Raw genomic sequence first — 18,253 nt, forward strand, 5'->3', positions numbered from 1 at the left:
CTATAGCTCTCACTTCTTATATTGACGTGCTGCCAGGTGCACACAATGTGCCTCATCAGTGCTCCTCAGGACGCACCAAGGTTTTCACTGCAGTGCAGAAGTGTTCCCCATTCTCATTCTTTTTTGTGTTACGAGTATAATTTAGTGCTTTGTTAATTAACCCTTAAATGGTCCAAATGTATATATACGTTTTTTCAACATCTGAAAGTATGTAAAAAATGTAGATCTTTTTTTTTTGTTTTACATTTGAAAATGTGTAAAAAAACTTTTATCTACATTTTTCTTTTTGTTACATTTGAAAATATGTAAAAAAAAGTAGATCTACTTTTGTAGCACTACGAATTTGAACGCCGATTTGTTTGGACCGTTTAAGGGTTAATTGCTATATATTTTGTATTCATTAAATTTGTTTATGAGATGAAAACCAGTTTGAGAAAACCAGCAGGTTGACAAATTAGACACTTGTGCAGCATTTGGGTATCTTTATTCTGGAAATGTTTTGCCAACCAGTGGCTTCCTCAGTCCAGTGCAGTAAAAGGTGGAAGATGAGGAGGACTTTGAGATAATCAGTCCCTCAGCTTGGAGTCGATGTGTTCAGTCCATCAGTCTTGATAAAAGTGCATCATATTCAGAGATGAGACTTATATACTGCTGACAGCTAAAGATACCCATGTTGCACAAGTGTTGTATTTATCAGTAACCACTTTAAGTAACATGTATATCAATGGTAAGACAGTACATTGTTTAGTGTAAATGCTATTAACTTTATATCAAACTGTTTTTATTACACAAGTAATTCAGTATTTACAAAAAATGTCTATACAAAATGAGAGATTAATATAGTGATGTACAGTTTTTAATAAATTAATATTTTACTAATGTTTGTTTTGGTGGTACAGGTGTTGGCGGGTGGGCGAGTGCGTCGTGAGGTGTGTGCTGGATGCAGCAACCCGGTATTCCTAGCCGAGCGGTTGTCAGTTGGCTCTCCAGGTCAGTTGATGCACCGTACGTGTTTCCGCTGTGCCCGGTGCAACACACAGCTGACCTTGGCGAGCTACTATGAGACTGAAAAAGGGCAGTTTTGCTGTGAGACCTGCCCTGATGAAGAACACAATAATTTGCCAGATGTTGATTCCACCAGCATTTCCAGTCACACTTCAAGTAAACATAAACGACGATCATCTGCCTCTGACACAGAGTCTGATTCTGATTCAAACACTGAAGACTCTGGGGACGAGAGTGACAGCTACAGCCACAATGTTGAGTCGTTACTCGAGGATAAGACCCACCACATCGACACCCGCAGCGATACTTTATCACACTCTCCACAGTTTTCTCCTAAGCCGCTTAAACCTCGTACTGTGTTTCTTTCACAGACCTTGGAAGGGAATCATGAAAACTATGACTCAAACATTAATGCAGAAGACACTAAGGCAAGCAATGGAATCAGTCATTTTTCCCAAGTTTCTTCAGCTTTATTTGGATCACAGGGTAGTGATTCCAGAGTGGCAACCACTGGCAGCTCTACTCGAGACCATATTGAAGAAGCCAAAGGTAGAGAGACTCGAGTGGCTGCTACTGGTAACTCTACCCGAGACCATTGTGATGAAGCCAAAGGTTCAATAATACACCCACCTGAAACATTAACCTTGGACACAGGGCAAGGATACAGAACTAACAATGTTTCTAATGGTGCAGCAAACAAAACGTCATCTTCTATTGTTGCCCAGCGTTTAAAAATGTTTAGAGAAATAAGTGATAAAACTGTTAGCTCAGATAAAAAGAAAACAAAAATCGAGAAAAGTGAAATAAAATCTAATTATTTTAATTTTGATAATAGAAAGAAGGAAACAAGTTGTGTCACTAGAGAGGAAATTAAAAATAATATTGAGGATCTAGACAAAGATGAAAATTCTAAAGATTCAAGTAAACTTAGCAAGGTTGTGCATATAGATGAAATAGATTCAGATATGTATGTTAATGAAGAACATAAAAAATTTATAGAATCAGTAGATAATAATGAAATGGTTAATGAAAGCACCGAAACCTTACCTTCCATTCCATCCATTGCTATCACCCCAGAGAATCAGGAAGTTACTAACGATGAAGTCTTGAGCAAGGAAGAGGATAACATTAGTATCCAGTCTGATTCAGATGCTAAAATCCTTGAAGAACCACCAGTTAGAACAGATACACTCAAAGAATACAATCCATTCGAGGATGAGGAGGAAGAATCTCAGCAGGATGAAAGTGGTGTTGCAGTGAGCCAGTCTGAAGGTGGAAGCGATGGTGATAATTATGTTATTGCTTGTGTCTCGCAGGACAGTGGGGCTGAAATCTCCTCCACATCCTTACACTCCATCCAGTATCCAGAAGATCTTAATCCTTTTGGAAGTGATGAGGAGAGACAGCCTGAAGGTGTTTCAAGGGACGAAGCAGAAATAACAGAAAAGTCTGACCATCAGGATAATGATAACCAGAAAACAACAAAGAAACTTATCAAGGTAAACATGAACCCCTTTGAAAGTGATGAAGATCAGGAATATGAAAAGGAAATGGATAAAGAGGACAAGAAAAAAGAAAGCAAAAGTCTAAATCCTTTCTGGAGTGACGATGATGAACCCGAAAATGAGAGTGAGAGCGCTAAATCAACACCAAGCAAAGTTAAGCCTCCTAGACCGCCACCTCCAACGTTAGCCAGAAACAGGTAGGATGAAAATATATACATAAGTCAGTAAGATAGCATTTAATATTTGCTAGTTCACTTAGATTTAGTAAAGGAGAAAGCATTTATATTCACCATTTCAGTGAGATTCAGTAAAGAACTTCTCAATTATAAATAAAATTAAATCTATATTACTTATAAAAACATCACAGTACATGTATGTGTGTGATACGTAGGTGGAGGGAGTCTCTCTTCCTATCTTACATCTCTAATTTTTCCTTAGTGCTATGTGCCTTGAGTATACTTCTAGTGCCACAGAGATGATATTGGCTTAGATATTGGTTTGGATCCATGCTGTTCAGTATATCTTCCCAGCAAATTTCATTATTTAATCCCAATTAATGTTCTTGTTAATGTTGCATTTAGTGAAAACACCCTCATGACTTGCTTTGTTGCTCAGGAGTCGTGTGCATGCAGGTCTGAATTTCAATTCGGTTATCATCTGACTTTACTGCCTTTGACATGGTTATATTTTGTACTAGATAGAACTTAATCACACTGAATGACAGGACTTGGGAGTTATGGTAAGCTGAAATCTGAATACATGAGTAATAAGGCTAACAAGATCACTTGATATAAATATCAAGAAGTGTAAGTAACAGGAGTACAGCTCTATGAATCATTAATTAAGCCTCACTTAGAGTTTTGCAGCTCAGCTCTGGTTTCCGTACTACAGAATGGACACAAGTGCTTTGGACAGTATTACCTGGAGTTTACCTGGAGAGGGTTTCGGAGGTCTATGCCCCCGCGGCTCGGGATGGGACCAGGCCTCATGGTGGATCAGGGTCTGATCAACCAGGCTGTTACTGCTGGCCACATGCATGACAAAATCAACCCATTATGTTAAGAATCTTTTTTATGTGGATAGGTTGCGAGTCCTTAACCTATTCTCATGAAAGACAGAATGAGGGAAGATATCATTGAATTATATAAGAGGAAGATGGGCATAAATGAAGTAGATATCAATAGGATACTGAGAATATCGAACCAAGAAAGATTTTAAAATATGGATGAAAATTTAATAAATTTAGATGCAGAAAGGATATAGAGAAGTACTGCTTCCAAAATAGAGTTGTCAGTGAGTGGAACAGTCTGCCAGGTAGGACTGTTAAACCTAAAACCTTGGGTAGCAGTAAAAGTAGATTAGAGAAATATGTGAGTGAGAACATAAGAATGGAGGAACACTGCAGAAGGCCTACTGGCCCATACAAGGCAGGTCCTTATCAAAACAGCCTCTACCCAAAGCTTCCCAAGAATATCCTCCTGTACCCAATGACACCAATCAAACCCAGCCCCTTCTACTCGTATATTTGTCCACTCTCTTTTTAAAGCTACCCAAGGTCCTAGCCTTGATCACCCTACTCGGGAGATTGTTCCACGCATCCACAACTCTGTTCGAAAACCAGTACTTACCTATGTCCTTTCTAAATCTAAATTTATCCAATTTAAATCTATTATTTCTGGTTCTTACCGGGTTCGACACCTTCAGTACTTTATTAATATCTCCTTTGTTTATACCCATCATCCACTTATACACTTCAATGATATCTCCCCTCATTCTACATCTCTCCAGAGAGTGGAGATTCAAGGCTCTAAGTCTGTCTTCATATGGGAGATTCCTTACACAGTAAATCATTTTAGTCATTCTTCTCTGTATGTTCTCCAATGAGTCTATATCCATCCTGTTGTAAGGAGACCAAAACTGAGCGGCATAATCTAAATGAGGCCTCACTAGTGATGTATAGAGCTGTAAAATAACTTTTGGACTTCTGTTACTTATACTTCTTGAAATAAATACTAGTAATCCGTTAGACCTGTTGCACACACTTAGGCACTGCTGTCTTGGCTTTAGATTTCTGCTTACCATGACTCGTAAGTCTTTTTCACATTCTGTATGATCAAGTTCTACTTAACCTAGTTTATAGCTTCGAGGATTATTTTCGTTCCCAAGGACAGTACCTTACACTTATCCACATTAAACTTCATCTGCCATTTTTCAGACCAAGACATTAATTTGTCCAAATCCTCCTGGAGTTCATTGGAATCCTCCTCAGAATGAATCATACAGCCTATCTTTGTATCATCAGCAGAGTGAATGCGTGGGGAGTTTTGAACCAAGTGTGAGAGTAATGGTGGTAGGGGATTTCAGTGCTAAAGTGGGCAAAAATGTTGTGGAGGGAGTAGTAGGTAAATTTGGGGGTGCCGTGGGGTAAATGAAAATGGGGAGCCTTTAATTGAGCTATGTGTAGAAAGAGGTTTGGTAATAAGTAATACATATTTTATGAAGAAGAGGATAAATATATAAGGTATGATATAGCACGTAATGAAAGTAGTTTGTTAGATTATGTATTGGTGGATAAAAGGTTGATGGGTAGGCTCCAGAATGTACACGTTTATAGAGGGGCAACTGATATATCGGATAATTATTTAGTTGTAGCTACAGTGAGAGTAAGAGGTAGATGGGAAAAGAGGAAAATGGCAACAACAAGTAAGAGGGAGGTGAAAGTGTATAAACTAAGGGAGGAGGAAGTTTGGGTGAGATATAAGCAACTATTGGCAGAAAGGTGGGCTGGTGCAAGTATGAGTAGTGGGAGGGTTGAAGACGGTTGGAATAGTTGTAAAAATGCAGTATTAGAATGTGGGGCAGAAGTTTGTGGTTATAGGAGGGTGGGTGCAGGAGGAAAAGAGGAGAGATTGGTAGAATGATGAAGTAAAGGATGTGATAAAAGAGAAAAAGTTAGCTTATGAGAGGTTTTTGCAAAGCAGAAGTGTTATAAGAAGAGTAGAGTACAGTGGACCCCCGCATAGCGACCTTAATCCGTGCAAGAGGGTTGGCTGTTATGCGAAATGTTCGCTATGTGAATGAATTTTCCCCATAAGAAATAATGGAAATAAAATTAATCCGTGCAAGACACCCAAAAGTATGAAAAAAAAATTTTTTTACCACAAAAAAATGTTAATTTTAGTACACACAAACTGAAAAAGGCATGCACAATTACATGACACTTACTTTTATTGAAGATCTGGTGATGATTGATGGGATGGGAGGAGGGGAGAGAGAGTGTTAGTGTTTAGAAGGGGAATCCCCTTCCATTAAGACTTGAGGAGGCAAGTCCTTTTCTGGGGTTACTTCCCTTCTTCTTTTAATGCCACTAGGACCAGTTTCAGAGTCACTGGACTTCTTTCGCACAACATATCTGTCCATAGTGGCCTGTACCTCTCGTTCCTTTATGATTTGTCTAAAGTGGTTCACAACACTGTCATTGTAACAGTCACCAGCACGGCTTGCAATAGCTGTGTGAGGGTGATTTTCATCAAAAAAGGTTTGCACTTCAAGCCATTTTGCACACATTTCCTTAATCTTTGAAGTAGGCAATTCCTTCAATTTCTCTCTCCCCTCCTTTGAACCAGTTTCCCCAGGTCTGGCCTCTTGCTCTTGAAGTTGATCTATCAGCTCATCAGTGGTTAGTTCTTCATTGTCCTCCTCCACCAACTCTTCCACATCCTCCCCACTAACCTCCAACCCCAAGGACTTCCCTAATGCCACAATTGATTCCTCAACTGGTATACTCCTCTCAGGGTTAGCCTCAAACCCTTCAAAATCCCTTTTGTCTACACATTCTAGCCACAGTTTCTTCCAAGCAGAGTTCAAGGTTCTCTTAGTCACTCCCTCCCAAGCCTTACCTATAAGGTTTACACAATTGAGGATATTAAAGTGATCCTTCCAAAACTCTTTTAGAGTCAATCGAGTGTCTGTGGTCACTTCAAAGCACTTTTGAAACAGAGCTTTTGTGTACAGTTTCTTGAAGTTGGAAATGACCTGCTGGTCCATGGGCTGCAGGAGAGGAGTGGTATTAGGAGGCAAAAACTTCACCTTAATGAAGCTCATGTCCCCATAAAGTCGCTCTGCCACGTCTGTAGGATGACCAGGGGCATTGTCTAACACCAGGAGGCACTTAAGGTCTAATTTCTTTTCAGTTAGGTAATCTTTCACATTGGGGGCAAATGCATGGTGTAACCAGTTATAGAAAAATTCCCTAGTGACCCATGCCTTACTGTTTGCCCTCCACAGCACACACAAATTATCCTTGAGGACATTCTTTTGCCTGAACGCTCTGGGAGTTTGAGTGATACACTAATAAAGGCTTAACTTTGCAATCACCACTAGCATTGGCACACATCAACAAAGTAAGCCTGTCTTTCATAGGCTTATGTCCTGGGAGTGCCTTTTCCTCCTGAGTAATGTAGGTCCTGCTTGGCATTTTCTTCCAGAACAGGCCTGTTTCATCACAATTAAACACTTGTTCAGGTTTCAGTCCTTCAGTTTCTATGTACTCCTTGAATTCATGCACATATTTTTCAGCCGCTTTGTGGTCCGAACTGGCAGCCTCACCATGCCGTATCACACTATGTATGCCACTACGCTTCTTAAATCTCTCAAACCAACCTTTGCTGGCCTTAAATTCACTCACATCATCACTAGTTGCAGGCCTTTTTTTAATTAAATCCTCATGCAACTTCCTAGCCTTTTCACATATGATCGCTTGAGAGACGCTATCTCCTGCTAGCTGTTTTTCATTTATCCACACCAATAAGAGTCTCTCAACATCTTCCATCACTTGCGATCTTTGTTTCGAAAACACAGTTAAACCTTTGGCAAGAACAGCTTCCTTGATTGCCGTTTTCTTGCCCACAATAGAAGAGATGGTTGATTTGGGTTTCTTGTACAACCTGACCAGGTCGGTGATACGCACTCCACTTTCATACTTATCAATGATCTCTTTCTTCATTTCAATAGGAATCCTAACCCTTATTGCTGTAGGGTTGGAACTAGAAGCTTTCTTGGGGCCCATGGTCACTTATTTTCCAGAAACAGCACCGAAAACACTGTAATAATACGAAATATTCCGAGTGTATGCTTGGATGTTACCGCGGAGGCTGGCTGGTAAACAATGGCACAGGCGGCACATGTGAGGCTGGCTGAGGGCGCACATTGGACGCGTCTCGGACGAAGGCCGCTGAGCGGGTTTTTGTCCACTATGCGGGGCAAAATTTTAGCAATCAAAGCGTCCGCTATGCGGATTGTCCGCTATGCAAGGCGTCCGTTATGCGGGGGTCCACTGTATATGGAGAGTAAAAGAAAGGTGAAGAGAGTGGTGAGAGAGTGCAAAAGGAGAGCAGATGATAGTGGGAGAGGCACTGTCAAGAAATTTTAATGAAAATAAGAAAAAATTCTGGATGAGTTAAACAAGTTAAGAGTAGGGGAGTTAGTAGATGGGGAGATGGTGAGAATATTTTGAGGAACTTTTAAATGTCGATGAAGAAAGGGAGGCAGTAATTTCATGCACTGGCCAGGGAGGTATACCATCTTTGAGGAGTGAAGAAGAACAGGATTTGAGTATGGGGGAGGTGTGTGAGGCATTACGTAGAATGAAAGGGGGTAAAGCAGCTGGAACTGACGGGATCATGACAGAAATGTTAAAAGCAGGGGGGATATAGTGTTGGAGTGGTTGGTATTTTTGTTTAATAAATGTATGAAAGAAGGGAAGGTACCTAGGGATTGGCGCAGAGCATGTATAGTCCCTTTATATAATGGGAAGGGGGACAAAAAGAGATTGTAAAAATTATAGAGGAATAAGTTTACTGAGTATACCAGGAAAAGTGTACAGTAGGGTTGTTATTGAAAGAATTAGAGGTAAGACAGAATGTAGAATTGTGGATGAGCAAGGAGGTTTTAGAGTGGGTAGGGGATGTGTAGATCAAGTGTTTACATTGAAGCATATATGTGAACAGTATTTAGATAAAGGTAGGGAAGTTTTTATTGCATTTATGGATTTAGAAAAGGCATATGATAGAGTGGATAGGGGAGCAATGTGGCAGATGTTGCAAATACACCTACCATCCGACTTACGACCGAGTTCGGTTCCGAGAAACCGGTCGTAAGTCGAAATGGTCATAAGTCGAACTTTACTACTGAATATCAACAAAACATTTTTGTAATGACTTTATTTTTATTGTTTTATTTTGGTATTTCATGTTTTACTTTACTTTTTATGCTGTTAGTACTGTATTTTATACTCTAAGGTTTAGGATAAACACTGTGTACAACACAAATAGTTGTTTATTTCCCAGAAATTTGGCATAAAAAAACACGGTCATAAGTCGAGTGGTCGTAAGTCGAGCAGGTCGTAAGTCGGATGGTAGGTGTATATGGAATATGTGGTAAGTTACTAAATGCTGTAAAGAGTTTTTATGAGGATAGTGAGGCTCAGGTTAGGGTGTGTAGAAGAGAGGGAGACTACTTCCCGGTAAAAGTAGGTCTTAGACAGTGATGTGTAATGTCACCATGGCTGTTTAATATACAGTGGACCCCCGCATAACGATATTATTTCAATCCAGAAGTCTGTTTGGGTGCCGTTATAGACCGAATTTGTTCCCATAAGAAATATTGTGAATTAGATTAGTCCATTTCAGACCCCTAAAAATACACCTACAAAAGCACTTACAAAAATAAACTTACATAATTGGTCGAGTTGGGAGCTGATCGTTATCCGGGGGTCCACTGTATTTATAGATGGGGTTGTAAAAGAAGTAAATGCTAGGGTGTTTGGGAGAGGGGCAGGATTAAATTATGGGGAATCAAATACAAAATGGGAATTGACAGTTACTTTTTGCTGATGATATTGTGCTTACGGGAGATTCTAAAGAAAAATTGCAAAGGTTAGTGGACGAGTTTGGGAGTGTGTGTAAAGGTAGAAAGTTGAAAGTGAACATAGAAAAGAGTAAGGTGATGAGGGTATCAAATGATTTAGATAAAGAAAAATTAGTTAACAAATTGGGGAGGAGGAGTATGGAAGAAGTGAATGTTTTCAGATATTTGGGAGTTGACGTGTCAGCGGATGGTTTTATGAAGAATGAGGTTAATCATAGAATTGATGAGGGAAAAAGGCAAGTGGTGCGTTGAGGTATATGTGGAGACAAAAAACGTTATCTATGGAGGCAAAGAAGGGAATGTATGAAAGTATAGTAGTACCAACACTCTTATATGGGTGTGAAGCTTGGGTTGTAAATGTTGCAGCAAGGAGGAGGTTGGAGGAAGTGGAGATGTCCTGCCTAAGGGCAATGTGCAGTGTAAATATTATGCAGAAAATTCGGAGTGTGGAAATTAGGAGGTGTGGAGTTAATAAAAGTATTAGTCAGAGGGCTGAAGAGGGGTTGTTGAGGTGGTTTGGTCATTTAGAGGGAATGGATCAAAGTAGAATGACATGGAGAGCATATAAATCTGTAGAGGAAGGAAGGCGGGATAGGAGGTCGTCCATGAAAAGGTTGGAAGGAAGGGGTAAAGGAGGTTTTGTGGGCGAGGGGCTTGGACTTCCAGCAAGTGTGCGTGACCATGTTCGATAGGAGTGAATGGTATTTGGGACCTGACAAGCTGTTGGAGTGTGAGCAGGGTAATATTTAGTGAAGGGATTCAGGGAAACCAATTATTTTTATATAGCTGGACTTGAGTCCTGGAAATGGGAAGTACAATACCTGCACTCTAAAGGAGGGGTTTGGGATATTGGCAGTTTGGAGGGATATGTTGTGTATCTTTATACATATATGCTTCTGAGCTGTTGTATTCTGGGCACCTCTGCAAAAACAGTGATTATGTGTGAGTGAGGTGAAAGTGTTGAATGATGAACAACAGAGGGCCCAACACTGATTCTCGTGGAATGCACTAGTGACTAATCCCCATTCAGATTTGACCCCATTAATGGAAACTCTGCTTTCTGTTTGTAAGCCATGGCTTTATCCTTGCTAGAACTTTACCTCCTATACCATGAGTTGCCACTTTTCTTAAGAGTCTCTTGTGAGGTACTCTGTCGAAGGCTTTACTAAAATATAAATAAACAATATCATATTCTTTGTAACTGTCTGCTGCCTCGAATGTTCTATTGAAGAACGTCAGTAAATTTGTCTTGCAGGAACGACCTCTTGTGAAACCATGCTGAGGTTCATTCCTCAAATTATGCTCTTCAAGGTGAATTCTAATAATGTCAGCTGTAATTGATTCTAATAATTTGCCTACTATAGATTTCAGGCTTATTGGATGGTAATTTGAAAGAATGGACTTATCCCCTGATTTGAATATAGGAACCACATTAGCCATCTTCCACATCTCAGGCACAACACCAGTAAGAATGAATGCATTAAACACACTCGTTAATGGCTGACTAAGTTCCATCTTGCATTCCTTAAGTACCCTGGAAAACAACTCATTGGGTCCTGGGGACTTATTTTGCTTCAGTTTGTCTATCTGTTTGATAACCATGTTCCTTGTGACAGTGATATTAGTTAATTTGAATTCATCAGGAACTGAATAATTGTTAATTTCTGGAATCTCATTATGTCTTCCTGTGTAAAAACTGACAAAAAATAGTCATTAAATAAGGAACATGTTTCCAGTTCGTTATCCGTCAGCTGTCCATTCCCAATTTTCAGAGGTCCTACTTTTCCCTTCATCTTCATCCTATACACTTGAAAGAACCCCTTTGGATTAGTGTTTGTTTTATTAGCAACTCTAATTTCATAGTCACGTTTAGCCTTTCTAATCCCCTTTTTTACTTCTCTTTTAACCTGAGCATATTGGTCAGTAAGGTTAACCTCTCCTCTTGTGATGCGCCTATAAATTCCCCTTTTCTCCCCTAAAAGATGCTTTAGCCTTCTGTTAACCCATTTGGGATCGTTATTATTAGACATAATTTGTCTCTGGGGAATATATACTCTGTGCACATTGTACATTATTAAGAAAAAAATCATAAACACAGATCCATTCTTAATCGTAAGCATGATCATCGTCAATAAAATCATTAGCTAGATTACCCCAATTGAGATAAGATAGGTGTTCACCAAGTCCATTAAAATCGGCAGAACAAAAATCATTATTCTTGTATTCCCAGTTAATGCTGAAAGTGATAGATTTGTGAACACTTGTGCCAAGCTCTTCAGCAATCTCCAGATTATTTATGAGTGTTTCCTTATTTGACAAGACTAGGTTGAGCAAATTATTACCCCTGTGTTGTGATAGAAACACAGGCCTTATCTCTAGGCTTTATTGAACATAGAATCTTCATAGTACTTCTGCAACAACAAAATATAATGACTAGTACATCTAATAATGGCTTCTACAGGGATGGTGATGTCTTGCATATGTCAAGAGAAAAGTTATAACTACAGGCCACATATTTAAACTCACCATGTAATCTGCATCGCTGATAAATGGATAAAGTAGGAGAGAATCACACACCATGTGTTGGTGCCCATGACACACACCAAATTGTTGTTGTTGTTAAGGGCCCCTAGAGGTGGTGCAGTATTATCCTGCTGCTGCTCCCCACAGGACCAGTATCACTACAATCTCCCCCTTCTAAAATATCAGAGACAGTAATCTCCCAAGCTGTTAGGTGGGCGACGTACACGTCCCGACCTTCGTAGCCCTTGAGCCTCTTCACCAGGTTCGATATTTTCCAGCGGGGTTTGATTAACTGCTGGAGCAGAATCCTCTATTTCCATAGGGGTAGTCTCAAGGGGCTTTCCAGGAGAAAACGAAGCATCTTTCACATCTATTGGTGTATCTTGAGATTCCACACTAATAGGGATTTCAACTGGGGCTAAATGTCTTGTAGATACTGTAGTCTCTTCACCATTTTGGTAGCGAATGTGGGCGTAATGTGGATTAGCTTGCAGGAGCTCTACCTCTTCCACTAAAGGATCCGTCTTGTTCATCCTACGGTGACTCTTCAGGAGAACGGGTCCAGGATGACATAACCAAGTGGGCACGGAGGCTCCCGTAGAGGAACGACGTGAATAGTTGAGGAGTCTTTCATGAGGGGTTGCATTAGTAGCTGTGCACAGCAGTGATCTAATAGAGTGAAGAGCATCAGGTAGGACAGTTTGCCAGTGTTGAACAAGTAGATTGCGCGACTTTAATGTCATTGTAACTGCCTTCCATATAGTACCATTGAACCGCTCCACTTGACCATTGCCTTGAGGGTTGTAGCTTGTTGTTCTGCTGCAGGCAATACCTTTGCTAGCCAAAAACTCCTGAAGTTCGTTACTCATGAACGAGGATCCCCTGTCTGAATGGATATAAGCTGGCATACCAAAAATAGAGAACAACTGTGAAAGACAACTAATAACAGTTGAAGCAGCCATATTTGCACAGGGGAATACAAAGGGAAACCTTGAATATTCATCTACTATGTTAAGGAAATACCTATTCTGATTTGTGCTTGGTAGAGGTCCTTTGAAATCTATATTCAATCTTTCGAAAGGCTGGGTGGATTTTATGAGATGAGTCTTCTCTGGCTGATGAAAGTTTGGCTTGCACTCTGCACATACTCTGCATGCTCTGATCACTTGTCGCACATCTTCCACTGAGTAGGGCATGTTCTTTGATTTGACAAAATGGTACAGGCGTGTAACTCCTGGGTGACACAAAGCCTTGTGGAGAGCTGAGAGTGATTGCAAATCATGACATGCTGCTCCACAGTGGGACCTAGAGAATGCATCAGGTGAGATGTTCTCTTGACCCGGTCGGTACAGAATATCAAAGTCATAACACGATAGTTCCATCCTCCAGCGTAATATCTTGTCATTCTTTATCCTACTTTTGTGCCTCTTGTCGAACATATACATCACGGACCGTTGGTCAGTCCTTATGGTGAAATGTCTACCAGTTAAATAATGCCTCCAGTGGCGAACTGCTTCTATGATGGCCTGGGCTTCCTTTTCTACAGCAGCATAACATTTCTCTGATCCTTGAAAAGTTCTCGAAAAGAAGGCTACTGGTCGTCCTGCCTGAGATAAGACTGCAGCAATGGCAATGTCAGATGCATCCGTTTCCACTTCGAATGGTAGGGACTCATCAATGGCTTGAACTACTGAGTTTTCAATGTCCTGTTTGAGAGTATGGAAAGCGGCTTCTGCTTCCTTTGTCACAGGAAATGTGGTAGCACTCAATGGGCGGACTTTACTTGAATAGTTGTAGATCCATTGTGAGTAATAAGCAAAGAGACCAAGAGTTCTTCGGAGTGACTTTTTGTCTTGAGGCATTGGAAGTTCCTGTAGAGGTCGTAGTCGTTCAGGGTCTGGGAATATTGAACCTCCTTCCACTACATAACCAAGGATGCTAAGCCTTTTAGTTGAAAAAGTGCACTTTTCCTCATTGTAACTGATATTTTTCTTCTTGGCGGCTTCCAAAAACTTATCAAGGTTTGCATCATGTTCCTCCTGGGTCTTGCCACAAATGGTAACATTATCTAAATACTCGTAGGTTCCCATGAGTTGCTCTTCCTGAATGAGTGAATCCATAATTCGTTGGAAGCAGGCTACCCCATTGGTGACTCCAAAAGGGACTCTGGTAAACTGATACAGGCCATCACTAGCCTGAAACGCTGTGTATGGTTTATCTTCATTCCTTATAGGGACTTGATGATAGGCACTCTGCAGATCAATTGTGCTAAACATGTAGTACTGAGCAATTTTGTTCACTGTATCGTCAATTCGAGGTAGAGGGTACCCATCAAGAAGTGTAAATTTGTTGATTGTCTCAGAGTAATCGATAGCCAGTCTCCATTTCCTATAACCATCTTTAACAACAACAACCTGTGCACGCCAAGGGGAATCACTCGGTTCTATAATACCCTCCTTCAGCAGCCTCTGAGTTTCTTTCTCAATGAACATCCGATCCTCATAAGAATAGCGGCGTGACTTAGCTGATATAGGATGGCAATCCGCGGTAAGATTTGCAAACAGCTTTGGTGGGTCTACCCTTAAAGTGCTAAGTCCACAGACAACAAGAGGAGGCAGTTCACCTCCATATGTTAAGGTGACACTACCATGCAGCTTCTGAAAGTCCTGACCAAGGATAACATCAGAGCACAGTTGTGGCAGAATAGCTAAATGTACATCTTGATAATCCTTTCCATTAACTCTGAGATTTACCTTACAAAACCCTAAGGTCTGAATAGAGAGAGATGTTGATGCCATGGAAACGGTACCTGATGAGTGATGTAGAGTCAAGGAGAGCCGTTTAACTAAGTCAAGGTTGATGAAACTCTCTGAGCTGCCACTATCAATAAGACCATCTACTTCTGTTCCTTTGATGAATACTTTCACAACTGCCTTTGACAGTGAATTTGGAGTAGCCGCAGAAGTCACTGTTGTTAGAGTCGCATGATCACTGGAATGTGTGGAGGCACTAGCTCTTGTTGATGCATTAGCACGACATACTTTAGCAAAGTGACCTTTCTTGTGGCATTTATGGCACATTGCTTCACGAGCAGGACACTTTGGACGTGGATGTCTTGAAAAACCACAAAAGAAACACACCGTACCTGCTGCTGCTGTCACTGAGGCAGGTTCCCCAGTAACTTCATTGCAAGAGTCTTGGTCAGGAATTGCAGCACTTACCACTCGAGAAGGCTGAGTGGTACTGTATACTTCAGAATTCTTCTGGGCTGAATCTAGAGCTCTTGCCTGGTCAAAGGCAGCGGCTAAGTCGAGAGTTTTATTCTCCAATAAACGCTGCCTTATTATTGGTGATTGCAGGCCACTGATAAAAGCATCCCTGATGGACTCTTCACAATACTGAGCAGCTGTCACTGCTTGGAAGTGACAGTCCTTACCTAAAATTTTCAGTGCTTGAAAGTATTCCTCTAAGGACTCATCAATCTGCTGGCGGCGAGTTGCAAGGCGATAGCGTGCAAAGATTTCATTTGTAGGTTTAATATACTGAGACTTGAGGGTTTTGATAGCATCTTCGTAGGTATTACACTCAGAAATAGCCTCATATATCTTAGGTGACACAAAATTGATGAGCAGACTTAGTTTATCTAGATCTTCTTTAGGAAGGGCTCCCAAGAAGTTTTCGAAAGTCTTAAACCAGTGCTTCCATTCCTGAGCAGCTGTTGATAAGCTGGGGTCACAGTCTAGCCTCTCAGGTTTCAGTAAACGCTCCATGTTGTGATGTAGTCTAGCGCAGGATCACCACCAGGTAGCCCAGGATTCTATGTTCAATAAATTGTTGTGATAGAAACACAGGCCTTATCTCTAGGCTTTATTGAACATAGAATCTTCATAGTACTTCTGCAACAACAAAATATAATGACTAGTACATCTAATAATGGCTTCTACAGGGATGGTGATGTCTTGCATATGTCAAGAGAAAAGTTATAACTACAGGCCACATATTTAAACTCACCATGTAATCTGCATCGCTGATAAATGGATAAAGTAGGAGAGAATCACACACCATGTGTTGGTGCCCATGACACACACCAAATTGTTGTTGTTGTTAAGGGCCCCTAGAGGTGGTGCAGTATTATCCTGCTGCTGCTCCCCACAGGACCGGTATCACTACACCCTGGTAGGCTCTGTTACACATTGCTTCAGAAAACAGTCCTGAACTACTTCCATAAAGTCATTGGACTTCAGGTTACCGGTCAAAGAATTCCAGTCAATTTGACTAAAGTTAAAATCTCCTATTACTACGTTAGTGTGTCTAGAAGCCCTAACAATTTCGTCCCAAAGAAGTCTCCCTCTATCATGATCCAAGCCTGGAGGTCGGTATATTACACCTAGAATTAGTTTTTCTTGACCTTCTACAAACTCTACTCAAACAGATTCTGTTACTAGTCCATCTATTTTTATAACTGTTTTTATGCAACAATTTATATTTTCTCATACATATAATGCAACTCCTCCCCCATTCTTAAACCCTTGAATATTACATTCAGCAATCATATCCCGACTCTTTAAATCATACCATATTTCAGTTATTGCAATGACATCAAAGTTCCCAGCACACGCTATCAAACGTAATTCATTAATCTTATTTCTTGCACTACAACTGTTAGGAAAATACAGTCATATGTTTTTTCTTCTGCACATTTTTCCTATTCTCCTTTACTTTTATATAATTTCTGTAATTATCATTACCCAGCATTACTCTATGACCATTATTATTAAGTTTCTTAATATCAAAGCCTAAGTCAATAAATGCATACTCATTATTTTTCATTTCTAAACCCATACCTCTAACTAATCCTAGCTTAAAGTCCTAACAGCACCCTCAACTGAGCTAGCAAGAAATCCCACACCTGCCCTGGATAAGTGAACCCCATCCCTGGCATACATGTCATTTCGGCCATTGAAGTGGTCCCAGTTGTCAATGAATGGTACTGCATTATCCTTACAGTGTTTGTCCAGCCAACAATTAATACCATTTGCTCTAGACAACCATTGATTTCCAACACCTCTTCTTAGCAAAATGTCACATATAACAGGGCACCTCCCCCCCCTTCTTCCTAACTATGTCTATTGATGTCCTGTACCTTCTAAGTCCTCACTTCTATGCTTGCCTACATCATTGCCTCCAGCACTGAAGCAGATAATTGGATTGATCCCATTATCATTCATGATGTCAAGACGGCTAACAATATCGTCCATTCCAGCCCCAGGAAAGCAAACTCTTTGTCTGCTACTCCTGTCTTTCAAGCAGAAGGCCCTGTCCATGTACCCAACCTCGCTATCCCCAATAACAACAATGTTTTTTACCTTCCTTTGTGTTGTTCGTCATGACGTTCCTAGTAGTCGACTCACACTCAGATAGCACAGGTAGCACAGAGAATGCGTTCAATGTTTCAACAACAGTTTCCACAGCAGTCTCTTTCTTTTTTATCATTTCTACCTCTCCATTCGTCTTCTTAATCTCCAACTTCGTTCCATGCTGTCCGGCCACTGCCCAGGTTCCTTTCTTGACCTGAGGACTCAAACCAGGAGGACTACTATGAATCCTCTTGTTTTCCTCCATCAAGCACCGTATCTCTAGCTTCGCTACCCTTAATTCCTCCTTAAGCTGCTGGTAAAGTTGCTCATTGGAGGGCATCTTGGTTCAGCCCACAGAGAGTACACTAGACATATCCTTACTGAGCTAGGTACAGGTCACCACTGAGCTAAGTACAGGTCACCACTGAGCTAAGTACAGGTCACCACTGAGCTAAGTACAGGTCACCACTGAGCAGGACCTGCATAGCATGTGTTACTAAGGTTGCTGAAGCTAAACATTGGGAAGCCTTAAAAAGAGGTTGAAAAATATTTGAGTGATAGCACATGGATTTGATGATGATCTGCCATATATGGACCAATAGACCTGCTGCAGTGTTCCTCCATACTTGAGTGAATGTTAGGTGAAGGTAATTTTCTCTTGTTGGTTCCACAGTTTCCTGGCTTAAAGTGAATTTATTACAAAGACTTAACAGATTATTTGTATTAGACTGTTAATCTGAAATGGCTCTTTGACTTCTCTCTGCTCCTACACTATTACCTACATTTTATATGACCGAGGTTAATATCGCCAAGCACTTGCCACAGGTTTTATGGGATTTTCAAGACAGATCTCACTTTTTAATACCTGCCACACGTAAATGTACACTACCAGCCACGTGAATGTACACTACCTGCCATGTGAATGTACACTACCAG

At 40.6% G+C, this 18,253-nt stretch overlaps 1 protein-coding gene across 2 annotated transcripts in view; it reads left to right on the top strand.

Annotated features, from left to right (window-relative positions):
* MICAL-like (protein) overlaps positions 1–18,253 on the top strand; it is a 568,521-nt gene that overhangs the window by 448,094 nt on the left and 102,174 nt on the right. For both annotated transcript variants that reach the window (XM_070096758.1, XM_070096757.1), the window contains exon 4: positions 900–2,707. In XM_070096758.1, coding sequence (XP_069952859.1) covers positions 900–2,707 — 1,808 coding nt within the window. The remainder of the gene's footprint in view (positions 1–899; positions 2,708–18,253) is intronic.

This window comes from Cherax quadricarinatus, chromosome 54 (assembly GCF_038502225.1).
Source record: "Cherax quadricarinatus isolate ZL_2023a chromosome 54, ASM3850222v1, whole genome shotgun sequence".
NCBI lineage: Eukaryota > Metazoa > Arthropoda > Malacostraca > Decapoda > Parastacidae > Cherax > Cherax quadricarinatus.